The sequence below is a fragment of the Equus quagga genome, chromosome 4 (assembly GCF_021613505.1).
Source record: "Equus quagga isolate Etosha38 chromosome 4, UCLA_HA_Equagga_1.0, whole genome shotgun sequence".
NCBI lineage: Eukaryota > Metazoa > Chordata > Mammalia > Perissodactyla > Equidae > Equus > Equus quagga.
Window position 1 is genome coordinate 106,289,690 of NC_060270.1, and position 12,253 is coordinate 106,301,942.

The 12,253-nt window shown below is 37.0% G+C and overlaps 1 protein-coding gene across 3 annotated transcripts in view; it reads right to left on the bottom strand.

The window, feature by feature from the left end:
* TTC21B (tetratricopeptide repeat domain 21B) overlaps window positions 1–12,253 on the bottom strand; it is an 81,630-nt gene that overhangs the window by 9,286 nt on the left and 60,091 nt on the right. For 2 of the 3 annotated variants that reach the window (XM_046659077.1, XM_046659078.1), the window contains 4 exons: window positions 7,250–7,400; window positions 6,895–7,056; window positions 4,632–4,827; window positions 755–979 (listed from right to left, as the gene is read on the bottom strand). In XM_046659077.1, coding sequence (XP_046515033.1) covers window positions 755–979; window positions 4,632–4,827; window positions 6,895–7,056; window positions 7,250–7,400 — 734 coding nt within the window. Of the gene's footprint in view, window positions 1–754; window positions 1,378–4,631; window positions 4,828–6,894; window positions 7,057–7,249; window positions 7,401–12,253 lie in introns of those variants that run through there. The other variant, XM_046659079.1, reaches the window with a different exon arrangement.

Consider the following 12,253-nt stretch of genomic DNA (forward strand, 5'->3'; position numbering starts at 1 on the left):
GTTCACACACCCTGCTTCAGCGGCCTGGGGTTCACAGGTTGGGATCTTGGGTGCAGACCTAGCACTGCTCTTCAAGCCACGCTGTGACAGCATCCCACATAAAATAGAGGATGATTGGCAACAGATGTTAGCTCAGGGCCAATCTTCCTCACCAAAAAAAATCGACATTATAAGAAAACTTCCCCTTTTTTGTGATTAAACAACAAAATGCACTGTTAGCAAAGAGCCTTAAATTCCAGGGACTTTAAGATTTTCAATTTTATACCTAAAGACAAGGACTTTTTTATTAAACAAATCAAATTAAATGCTCATAAGACATTTCCCCACAAAATATATTATGCATAGTGGATTCTAATAATGTGGAAATGACATGCAGCTGCAGTAAATTCATCAAGAGTATTTCTTAATAGGAGGGACAGACGCCTGCAATTAATGTTCTTCTGTAATTTTCATTAACTCTGGGATGAGATGGATAATCACAGGCAAATGCTTGACATTCCAAAACACTTTCTGTAAGTAGGGCATACCACAGCTGAAACTTGAAACTGCATAAATCTCTAACTTTTTATTTTCAAGGGCAAACGACTTCTTTCTCATTATTAATGTTTATTTCCTGATTGTGGTAAGAATAAACATTTAATTTTCAAAAAACACACAAGAATCCTTAGAAAGGGACCAACACTCCATAATAACCTACTATAGAAAGCTTATACAACAGAGGTTAACAATTATTTGTTACTTTTTAATCACCTACCCTATTATGACGCAGACACCGTTTTAACAGTTCTTCTGCCATATCATATTTTGCGGATTGAATATAAATATCAGCAAGGAGCAGCCAACTCTTCTCAAAGTCCTCAGCATCAACAGCATTCCAGTTCATTTTTGCAATCCGCTTCAGCTGGTTTCTGGCTCTTGGCGTCTGTTTCAAGATCATATAAGCTGTTGCCATTCCCAAAAGTGCTGGTATATGATCCTTCTGTAAGAAAACAAATCTTTAGACCCCTAGATACACAAACATAAATAACTGTCCTATGCTTAGAAGGAAAACACATGGACAGTAGCAAGTGCTACATAGCATAAGATCTGGCCTCCAAGCAGATAACTGTGATATGGTCATTATTTAACACATCAAGTAACCTCAGGCTATCATGAAGAAACTTGGTGATGCACGGTGTGGTCAAGGTAATTCAATAAGCATGCAGATGTCATAACCACACAACTCCAGACAATTAGGGTGACTTGCTCTTTATTGGGACTGACTGGCTGTTTTGGTTTTGTATAGAAACATAAAAAATAAACAAACTTCTATTTCAGTGTAATCCTAATTGAGCATTTATGTTTCAGACTTCACATTTGGCTCCTTAGTTCTTTCACCTGTAAAACAGGAATAACATGATGATTTACCTGCAAATGATATTCCCACCTCTCCTGACTTCTACTGCTCTTTTACCCTCCCATTTCATTTTACTCAAAAGCCTCTTCTCTCAATGAACTTTGACCAGTGAAATGTTATAAATAGGGCATGCAATTAACTAATCATTTGGAAATTATATGAGATAAACTCATGGCTTAAAATATGCTTGTAGATTTGGAGTCTGCAGCTTCTTGACAGTGTCTGTAAAACACAATGTTCTTTTGTACAGAGTTCAAAGTCAGAAAATGTCACTCTGTGAAACCATCAACCTAATAAGACTTGGTGTAAAATGGAGGCCATTAGCGATCTATCCAGAAAACCAACTTACTTGGACAATAATGTGTATGTCCCTGATAAAACTAGGGTGCTTCTTAAATTTCAGCAGAGGGATTGTGATGCTTTTACAAAGAGGAAGCCTTCGGTTTAATATACTAATAAAAGATGAGAAACTGTGATTTAGAAATGATTAACATCATGACTATAATAAAGGTGCACTGTGAGATAGCAAGTTTGGGTAACTGATAAGGAAAAAAAGGACAGCAGAGTGAGAAATGTTCAATGTCCAACACTGATCATGGTTGGAAGTCAGAAATAACCCTGGAATGGAGAAGGGCAATTCCTTAGTGCTTGATGAAAACAGCTTTCAGGAACATAAAACTTCCCTGGCTCTAATTTTATGCCTATCAATAAACTTCCAATATATAACGTGTTCTCCTAATTCAGGAATGGCAAAAAGGTTTTGAGTGCCAAATCCAACCAACTCTTAGTAAATTGTGAAGACACGTGTGGGACATTATCAATTATTTAGCTCCACCTCGACCCCAGGTGGGCTGGCGAGGAGAGAAACTAGAGGCTGGCTATGTATTCATCAGTCAGGCCCTAGGACAGCTTGAGGAGAGAAGGGTCCTGTAAAAACATCCAGACACATTGACAATATCCACACTACATGTTTAAAAAGAAGCTCTCGGATTTTACAATTGCACATCTTGTGTATGATTAGAATGAATCAACTCCTCACCACTTGATCACTCCTGACTGAACTGAAGAATGGTTTCTAAAAGTGCAAACCTGAGTTCTAAGGGATGCGTCAGACCCATGAGGTCTCTTCCGGTGCACACATCCTGCAGCGTTCAGCCAGCTTCTCTCACTCTCGGTCACTCTAAACTGCAACCACTTTAGATCACAAAGTACAACACTGCTCTATTATAAACAACACACTTTCATGGTTCAAGGTGATGGGATGAAAGCAAATGGAAACACTTTGCTAGGGTTTAATGTATCTTCCACTGTTTCCTCCCAGGACTTCCTGTCACATCTCTTCGCTCTCAATCAATCTGGATGCTGCAGAGCGCTGTGAACATACCCTGTGCTTCCCTGCCTGCTTGCCTTTGTTCATGTTTTGCTCCTCACCTAGAATGCACTTTCTCCATCTCTCCCTGTGAAAATGCAGTTGATTTGGGTTCTTCTTAAATCATACATTTTCCACAGAAGGGTCTCCCACCTCTCCTTATCCTGTCTCCTACAGCACTTTCATTTGCAACTCTAGGACAGAAGGTAATAGATTTGCTTTGTACACAGTCAGCATGCTTGTCTCGTCTTCCCTAGACAATGAGAAACTTGAAGAAAGGGACTATACGTGGTTTATCTTTGTGACTCCCACTGTGCTTAGCACCCACTGGCTGCTTAATGAATGTTCATTATATTTAATATATGCAGCCTATGAGTTAAAAAAAATGAAAGATAAAATTCGTGTTTATGAAACTTCAGTTCATACACTAGTCTTTCGATAGTATGGTTGGTAAACAGATTTGAAGATAGTATTTTACTAACCATGTGTGTAAGAATGACAAAAAAATACCGTGGTTTCACAAACACAAGAAACTGGCACAGTCTTTCTAGGAAACAGCTGTGATGTCACTCGCTGCTTTTGGTGCTCTCTCAAACCTCACAGTTCAAATTCTCTCCTGTTACATGATAGAACGCTGCTTCACAACGTTCAGCAGCTACGACAACTCACTTGAAATGGTGCTTCATGTTCTTACAGGTTTTCTTAGACTTATGTGATAGTCCTACTTCTGGTCTCTGTTCAGTCAGCTGCTGTCATCCACCTGCTGCCACACAGCCAATTCAACTGAGCACAAGCCCTGAGAACATTACTTCAATGTCAGCAAGGGCTCTGCTCTAGGATGTTACTGCTGCTGATGCTACCTTGCTGTTTTGTTCCAAGGGTGGCTTACAGTGGTAATAAAGTGCCATCTAGGATACTTGTACCCAAATGGCAACAGGAGTTGTAGGTTCCCCAAAGCCCTGGACATCTGAATCTCCTCCAGGTTCCTAGGAAGCAGGGCAAAGCGGTCACTGTAGGGGGTTTTTGGTAGATTATCGCTACCACTGTGATCTCTGAATAGCAAGAAAACACAGCAAAATTCTGTATATCCTGGGAGACACACAAAGTTATAAGTTTTTGGTGGCCTACAACAGTGGTGAGTAGAAGAACATGAAATCCAATTAAGTATGTTGCAAACTAGTTATTACCGACTGCTGGTGGGGTGGGTACCTAGAATTCCTTCCTTAATATCAAGTAATTGGAGAAATACAGACTTGTGTGAAGGAAGGAAAAACAGAACACCCAGAGAGTGAGAAGGGAGGGGATCTGATTGGGGTGAAATGAGGAGGGAACCTTTGAACTAATAACAATAAAAATGATAATAAAATTGCAGGAGGTTATTTCAGTGTTGCAAAAGAACAACATTATTTGCACGACTGAATTATAAGTTGTGAGTATTGATCTCACTTAGCCCAGAGTTGGAAAAATTTCAAGTTCACGTAAGCGAAAAGGTGAGCTATCAAGGCAGCCAGGTGTTTATTTTCATTTAATACATTAACTTAGACTACATCTACAACACAGAAAATCTCCAGAGAATAAATAAACTTTTCCTTGAGAATTAATTTATGCCCTTTTGAGGAATTTCCCTTTTCTAGAATTCACCATTCTAATAGTGATAAATATATCAACAACACATCAAAATAGTAACTTGAACACTTTTCTGGAAACAAAGGTACACTGTGTAAAATTACGCCAAACTATATATCTAATTTTTAATAACAATAAGTAATTAAGTCAATATTCAGAAAATAAACTAATCAAAATAAACAAATTTCTATACTACCAAGGAAAGATAACGTATGAAGCTGAAAAAGAAAATCCACTAACCTCAGACGTTGCTACTTCGGTGAAGGTATTCAACGCTTGCTCAACATTCGATTTCTGTTTGGTGGCCATCAGGCAATAGTTTTCCATTATGCGAAGTTGTACGTGACCCTCAACAGTCTGAGGTTTTAGTTCTTTAAGGAGTTTTTCTGCTGTTCTCACTGCTAATTGCACAGACTCTTGCTTCTCAGTTGAATTGCTGCATATAATTAAAAATAAATCTCTTATGTCTATTACTCATGAAATAAAATTCATTGAGATCAGAATGAGCTTGTTGGTACACTGGTTTCTTTTTTGTCACCAATTTAAAATTTAAAATTCCTTTTGAAGAATGGTCATTCCTTCTCTTCTAATACAATGTAAAGCAAAGTTATAATGCATTTTTTTAAACAAAATTAATCATAGCTTCATTAATTAATTAATTAATCAAACCCCATTAATCATCTATTCATTTTGGACTGAAGACAAAATTTGGACAATATCTATGTGTGGTAAGTGTGTTCATTTCAGCTAATATAAAACTAGAATTCAGGATAAATACAATCATACAATTATCAAGTGGTGTATCTATTCAGAAAATAAAAGGAAAGGAGGAAGGAGTGAGAAGTAACTAACCTTGCTGAAGTACCTACTATGTGCCAAGCACTGTATTATTTCATTCAATCTACACTGAATCCATCTTATATATGAAAAAACTGAGGCTCAAACAGGTGAAGTAATTTGCCAAAAGTCACACAGCTAATAAATGGTAAACCTAGGAGCTGAATCTAAGTTTGTCAGACATATAAAGTCTATTTTCCTCACCCAGTTGCCCATCAGACTCTCAGAAATTAGGTATCTGTCGAAAGGTTGTAAATTTCAAGTGCAGGCACAATTTGAATATATAATAGCAATTTACTTATTTTGTATACACACCTATATATGTATGAATATATATCAATTAATAAAAGGAAATTAAATTCTCAAAGCCCAATCACTAAAGCCACTGGTCTTTTTTTCAGGCCTTAAGACTTTTACCTTCCCTAAACATTTCATACTCTTGGCTGCCTTCTTCAAAGTTCCCTTCCTTTGGCTTTGGTGACATTATACAGTTTTGGTTTTCTTTCCACCACACTGACTGCCCTTTTCTGACCTCCCTTCCTTCTCCAGTCCCCTTAAATAGGAGTGTGCCCAAAATTTAGTTCTCAGACTTCTGTTACCACATTTTACTTGCAAAGAGGCCATTCATGTTCCAACTATTCACTCTGTACACGTCTCCCAAATCTGTATCTCCAGCTGTGACCTCCCTTCTGAGTTCTAGTTTTGTATTTTCAACTACTTGCTGAAGATTTCCACAGGAACAGCCTGTATTTGCATAATAGTATGTTACCTTAGCTTTTCTAAAACAAACATACAATAAATATGTCTCTCCCCTGCTCTAAAACTTTCCATGGTCTCTATAATCCAAATCTTCAAATCTGTCATTGAAACCTTTCAGCAATCTGGTTCTGATTTTCTCCCACTCGTCTATGCATCTTCCCCTGACTGCTTTGCATTACTATTTCCATGAATTCCTGCAACACTTAAAATCCATTGAACCCATTTCTGTTTTGCTGGAGACTGAATGGTTTTAGATCCTACTGTCTTGCCTCCTAGGTAAATTACATGTTCCGGAAGGCAGGAACTACCTCTTATATTCCCTTTATATCCTTACACATCTCCCACCAGGACTTGTTCAAACCTAAGAAGAGGACAAGCAACAAACACAGGTTGACAGAAATATAACCATTTACCATCAGTGCACCACAGTGGCTAACAGCAGGAGCTTTGAGCAAGCCAGGTAGAACTCAATTCAAATCCTGCCCCCACCATTTACTATCACATCAGACAAGTTAAGTCTGAGCTTATTTCACAATACTGTTGTAGGTAATAAAGAAGATAATGCATAAAAAGTGTATGGCACAGGGTTTGGCATAAAACTACCATGTGTTAAGGAGTTATTATTATTACATAGACAATTCTTGCCAAAATAATAGAATTCTACAATTTATCCTATTTTCTACAGAGTAATTATGGGAGTATCTTCACAACATATCTATTCTGATTTAGGAAACCTTCTGAAAGCATTTCATGCTTGTTTCAGAGAACAGTTATTCTAGCTATGGTTTCTTCATCTGACCTTTCATTAGTGCTATCCTAGAATTTAGTTCTCTTTTATAAGGTATCCCTGCTTATTATTCTCAATAAGTGTTTCCAAAAAAAGGATAATTTGTCAAACACTACTCACCCCAAGTCTCCATCCAGATTTTCAAATACTTCACCTCCAATCGTTTCATTATCTGGATTCAAACAGATTTCTATCATATTATAAAGGGCATTTTGGCCCCAGTCACTATCTTTCCGAGCTTTATTAAAATGTCGAAGAGCATCATTTGGTTCTCCAGTGTACCTTGTTAGATGTTTAAAAAAAAAATCATTTACTTCAATCACTGACTACAAAGTTCAAGCAGTTTATAATCTGTTTGGTAAATAAAACTATTAGCATATGTAGATATTTTTTAATACAAAGAAAAGCTTTTCTACTTTACCCACAATGAGAAAAATAAAACTATTATGTAAGATTTATTTGCCAATAGCTTTACCAAAGATATAGTCCTTTACAGTACTGAAATCCTGGCTCCAATTTTGCTCTGGAGTTTCGTTTCTCAGCCATTAGGAAAAATCTTGGAACATCCTCAAGTTTGCCACATCGTCTTAGGAGATCAATTAAACGAGATAATGTCATATAATTATCTAGAAACAAACAATATTTAGATATGAACAACATTTTGTATCTTTTGCTCTCATAGTTATAATCCTACTTCATTAAAGTATAGTTTACTTCAAATTTAAATATAAGCAAAGGAATGCCTTAGGATTTACAGGTCCCCAAAGAGACTGTATGGACAATTGGGTGATCTATCAAATGATAAAGGCTGGGTTGGTCTGGTCACAGTGGCAAATTTATACACGTGTACATTTGTTGTAACTGTAAGTTTCAATTGTTCCTGGGACCAAAACCTTCCAGTAACAGTCTGCATTGACAATGTAAACTCTAGGAGGATCAATTGATTTGATTGCACATGGCAAGTCTATCTCTGAGCTCTCCTTTCCCACTTGCTGCAGCTTGGAAGGGTGAGAAAAGTACATTCTGATGATAATGTTTGGGATGTGCAATTTGAAATTTTACTCCAGACTTTCCTTAATATGCATATGTACCTAATGGACTAGATACTAGCTTACCGTATTATACCCCTAACATATTAGTCCCAGTATTTTAATCCTATTTTACTTTCTTCTAAGGAAGAAGAATTAATTTAGTTCTTTGATCTCACGTATAATTTCCTGGCAGTTTCCTAGAAAGCCTTATTCTTCCAATTCTATCCAGTTCTTTCTCATCACTAAAATACTAAGTTTTGAGAATAATTTAATAACTATTTTTTAAGACTGTAAAAAAATCATTCACGGACACTTCAGAAAATTTGGAAAAATACAGAAAAGTAAAAGAAGGGAAAAAATCACTCATATTCCCACTAGCTAGAGCTTACTACATTTTGCTAAATATTTAAATGTACACAAATAAATATGTTTCTTTGTTTACATATATACAAAATTGAAGTCACACTGGGGGTTTTGGTTTTGATTCAACATTATACAGTAAACATTTCCCAACTGTCATTAAATGGTCTTCAAAACATGATTTTAATGGTTGTCTAAGAGTCCATTAAATTGATGGCTAACATTTTATTTCTCTACATTTGTGTTTTTTAGGTGTTTAGGCTCTCAAGTTTTAGTTAGCACAGGACTCATGGCAGGGGATTTGTAAAAATCCTTATTATATAAATGATTCTGATCACTTTTGTAGGGTAAGTTGGAATTAAAACACAAACAAAAACTTTTTAAAGCAATTTATCCTGATCCTACATTCCAAGGAAAGAGAAGATACCATCCGATCCAGCAATTCTATTTGTGGGTATATCCTCAAAAGAACTAAAAGCAGGGAGGCAAACAAATATTTATACACTAGTGGTCACAGCAGCATTATTCACAACAGCCACAAGTGGAAACAACCCAAATGTCCATCAACAGATGAATGGATAAATAAAGTGTCATATATCTATACAATAGAATATTATTTGGTCTTAAAAAGGAAGGAAATTCTGACACATGCTACAACATGAATGAACTCTGAAGACATTATACTAAGTGAAATAAAGCAGACACAAAAGAACGTATATTATATGATTCCACTTAAATGAGGTACCTAGAATAGTCAAATTCATGGATAGAAAGTAGAATGGCAGTTGTCATGAAATGGGGGGAGGAGAAAATGGGGAGTTAGTGTTTAATGGGAACAGAATTTCAGTTTGAAAGGATGAAGATGTTCTGGAGATGGATAATAGTGATGGTCACACAACAATGTGAATGTACCTAATGCCAATGAACTGTATACTTAAAAATGGCTAAAATGGTAAATTTTATGTTACGTATGTTTTACCACAATAAAAAATATTATTAGGTAACAGAATCTCCAGGGGCCAGCCCAGTGGCATGGTGGTTAAGTTCATGCAAACACTTCGGTGCCTAGCGGTTTGTGGGTTCAGATCCCAAGCATGGACCTACACACTGCTTATCAAGTGATGTTGTGGAGGAGTCCCACACACAAAATAAAGGAAGACCAGCACTGATATTAGCTCAGTAACAATCTTCCTCAAGCAGAAGGAGAAGACCGGCAACAGATGTTAGCTCAGGGCCAATCTTCCTCACCAAAACAAAAAGAAAGAAAGAAAGAAAGAAAAGAAAAGAAAAAAAAAAGAACCTCTGTAGGCGTTGCCTCTACTCTATTACATGATGTCAAAATGACCCAGGTTGACAATATCATCATTTGCCTTCCTTGACCCATAATGCTGGGTCTCAAGATTTTGTTCTTCTGCCTTTTGGCATCACTGAATAGCAGAGCATCATAAGAATATGGTTTCAGAAAAAGGGGATTTGAATATTGGTCTTGTCCTTTAGCTATGTCAATTCAAACAAATTATTCAAATTCTCTGAGTCTATGACTACCTATCTTCTTAAAATAGGATTACAATATTGACCATCAGTGTCATGGAAACCAAATAAAATAAAGGCACGAAAGAGCTTTAAAACTATAAATGTCAGCAGTAATAATGACAACTCCAAAAGTTTTGATAAGAACTAGGATGACTACCATATAACAAAATCACAGAATCTAGAATCTGCATTGGATTAGGCAGGAAGTAAAAGTTAGAATTTCTGGCTAAAATTTTTTGTATGATATTTCTAGTATGTGTGATGTATGATATTACTATCTGAAGTCAACCTTGGGAGGCCAGTTTCTTGAATAATTATCACCTTGCAATATTAATGAAATGCATTCCTTATTAGGTCAAATTACAATTACCACTGATAGATTAAATTACATTAACTTATCTTTTGGTTAACTATGAAATTTGACAGCAGGCAAATTTCTGCACTTAAGGAATCCATTGAAAACTGAAATGTATTACATTTTCGAGAAACTCAGTCCATGTTTATTGATGGAGAGTGAGAAGATAAAGTAATTACAGTGTGATGTGATGAGGCAAATGATGTCTATGGAATTACAATGCACAGAATTCCTAACTTTGCCTGGGGGAGGCAGGAGAGGTCGGAGCAGCCTGAAGGATAGTAGGAGGACCTTGCTAGACAAGGGAAGACATTCCAGGAGGCAGACGCAGAGCATGGGGAGGGCAGGTAAGGTGGTGTTACTAGAAATTAAAGTGGAGGAAGAGGGAGGAGAAAGACGAAAGGAGGGATAATCTGGGGCCATATTATTATCAAAATAATGCTATGATTTTAAACTTTACCCTGGAGAGCCATCCTAAATTTTAAGCAAAGGGATAGCTTTTGATTTTTAGAAGTAATCTGCTAGTCCCATGACTGTATGGCGCAGCAAGAGCCTAGGGGCTGGAAGAGTAGTTGGGAAACTGTGCACTAGTCCAGGAGAGAGGAGATAAAGGCCTTAACTAGAGCAGGAGGCTGGGAGAAGACAGGCTGGCTGTGAGAGCTAGCTAGTAAGCAGACACAACTGATGGGACTTGTTAACCAAATCAGTGTGAGGGAAGGGGAGAACTCAGGATGATCTGGAGATTTGGAGAGAGAAAAGGTGTAATCTATCAAGAGCAGTAATTAGATCTATAAGAAGAATTTTCCAGTAGCTAGGTTAAGTCAATTTAGATAGTGCATTTATGAAGTAAGCTGAAAGACAGCCTTAATTTAAAGTATAAGTGTGCTACTCAGGATGACCTGTAATGCCTGCATAAAATAAATGGTAGATGCATAGGTTTTAGAATAATTCTGACAAAATTAATCTGTGGATAAGTTTGGAAAGTCCTAATAGGAATAAAGCACAGAAAGCAAGATTAAAAACATAAAATATCAATATCATATAGACAATAAAATTTACTTAAAATTTTGTATTTTTAAGTGACTTGATATTTCAGTCATTCACTGATCCATTCAAGCAATACACATTTACTTTGCACCATCTATGTGCCCGGCAAAGTGTCTGATGCTGGGGTATAAGATGAATGTGATGTGATTCCTGCAAACTTGAGGAGTCTAACAGAGAAGACAAATACACGTATAAATATTTTCAGTAAAATACTTAGTGATAAAGAGGAATGGGTGAAGGGACCCTTAATTAGGGTGACCAACTCATCCCAGTTTGCTGAGACTTTCTTGCATTCAGCGTTGAAAGTTCTGCATGCCAGGAGATCCTTTGGTCTCAGGCAAATCAAGGCAGACGGTCACCCTGCTCAGCTTCATGTCAGGCATCTTATGATGCAGCTGGTAGCAGTGGGGGCAGGTTTTCGTTTTTGGTGGAGGGGAGTATATTTTGGATTACATGTTGGGAAAGACAGAGAGGCAGGATAAGGAAGGCAAAGCACATTATAGGCAAAAAGAAAAAAACCCATGCAAAGGCTTGGAGGTGTGGTTCTATGCCATCTGGTATTTCTGGAGTATAAGGTCCGTATACTGAATTTATAAATTATTAATTTTATATTTGTTTATAAAAAGACAGCCCAAAGTAGCCAGTCTACTAAGCCAATTTTATTATTATCTATTTGGGAAAAATGCTGGTGCCAAGTAACCTGGGTGAGACAAAATTCACATGATAGATGACAGCTTCTTTGAATTTTATGTGAGAGGGCAATACTACCATCAATAGCTTAAAATTATTCACCAGGGAAGAGTTTTTTGGTGTTTTCTTTTAAAGGAAATCAGGTTGGATCATTCACTCAGAGAGAAATGCTACAACATGGGAACAGCTGGAGATAGACAGGATGAAAATATTACGTGTATCACCTTAAACGGGAGTTCAGAGGAGAAAGGGACAAAACAGAGTCTAGAACCTAAGGCAGAAATGGCAGGAAAAAAACGACTTAGGCCTGAAGAAAGTAAGAATAAGGTTCGAGCCACTGAGGTCAGGGATGGGCCTGTCTTTTGGACTCAGAGTGAGCAGAGGAGGTAAAATGTTAAAGTATTAATAGCACTCTTTTAAATAACATCTGAGTATAAGCTGGAACTGACAGGGTACAGAACCA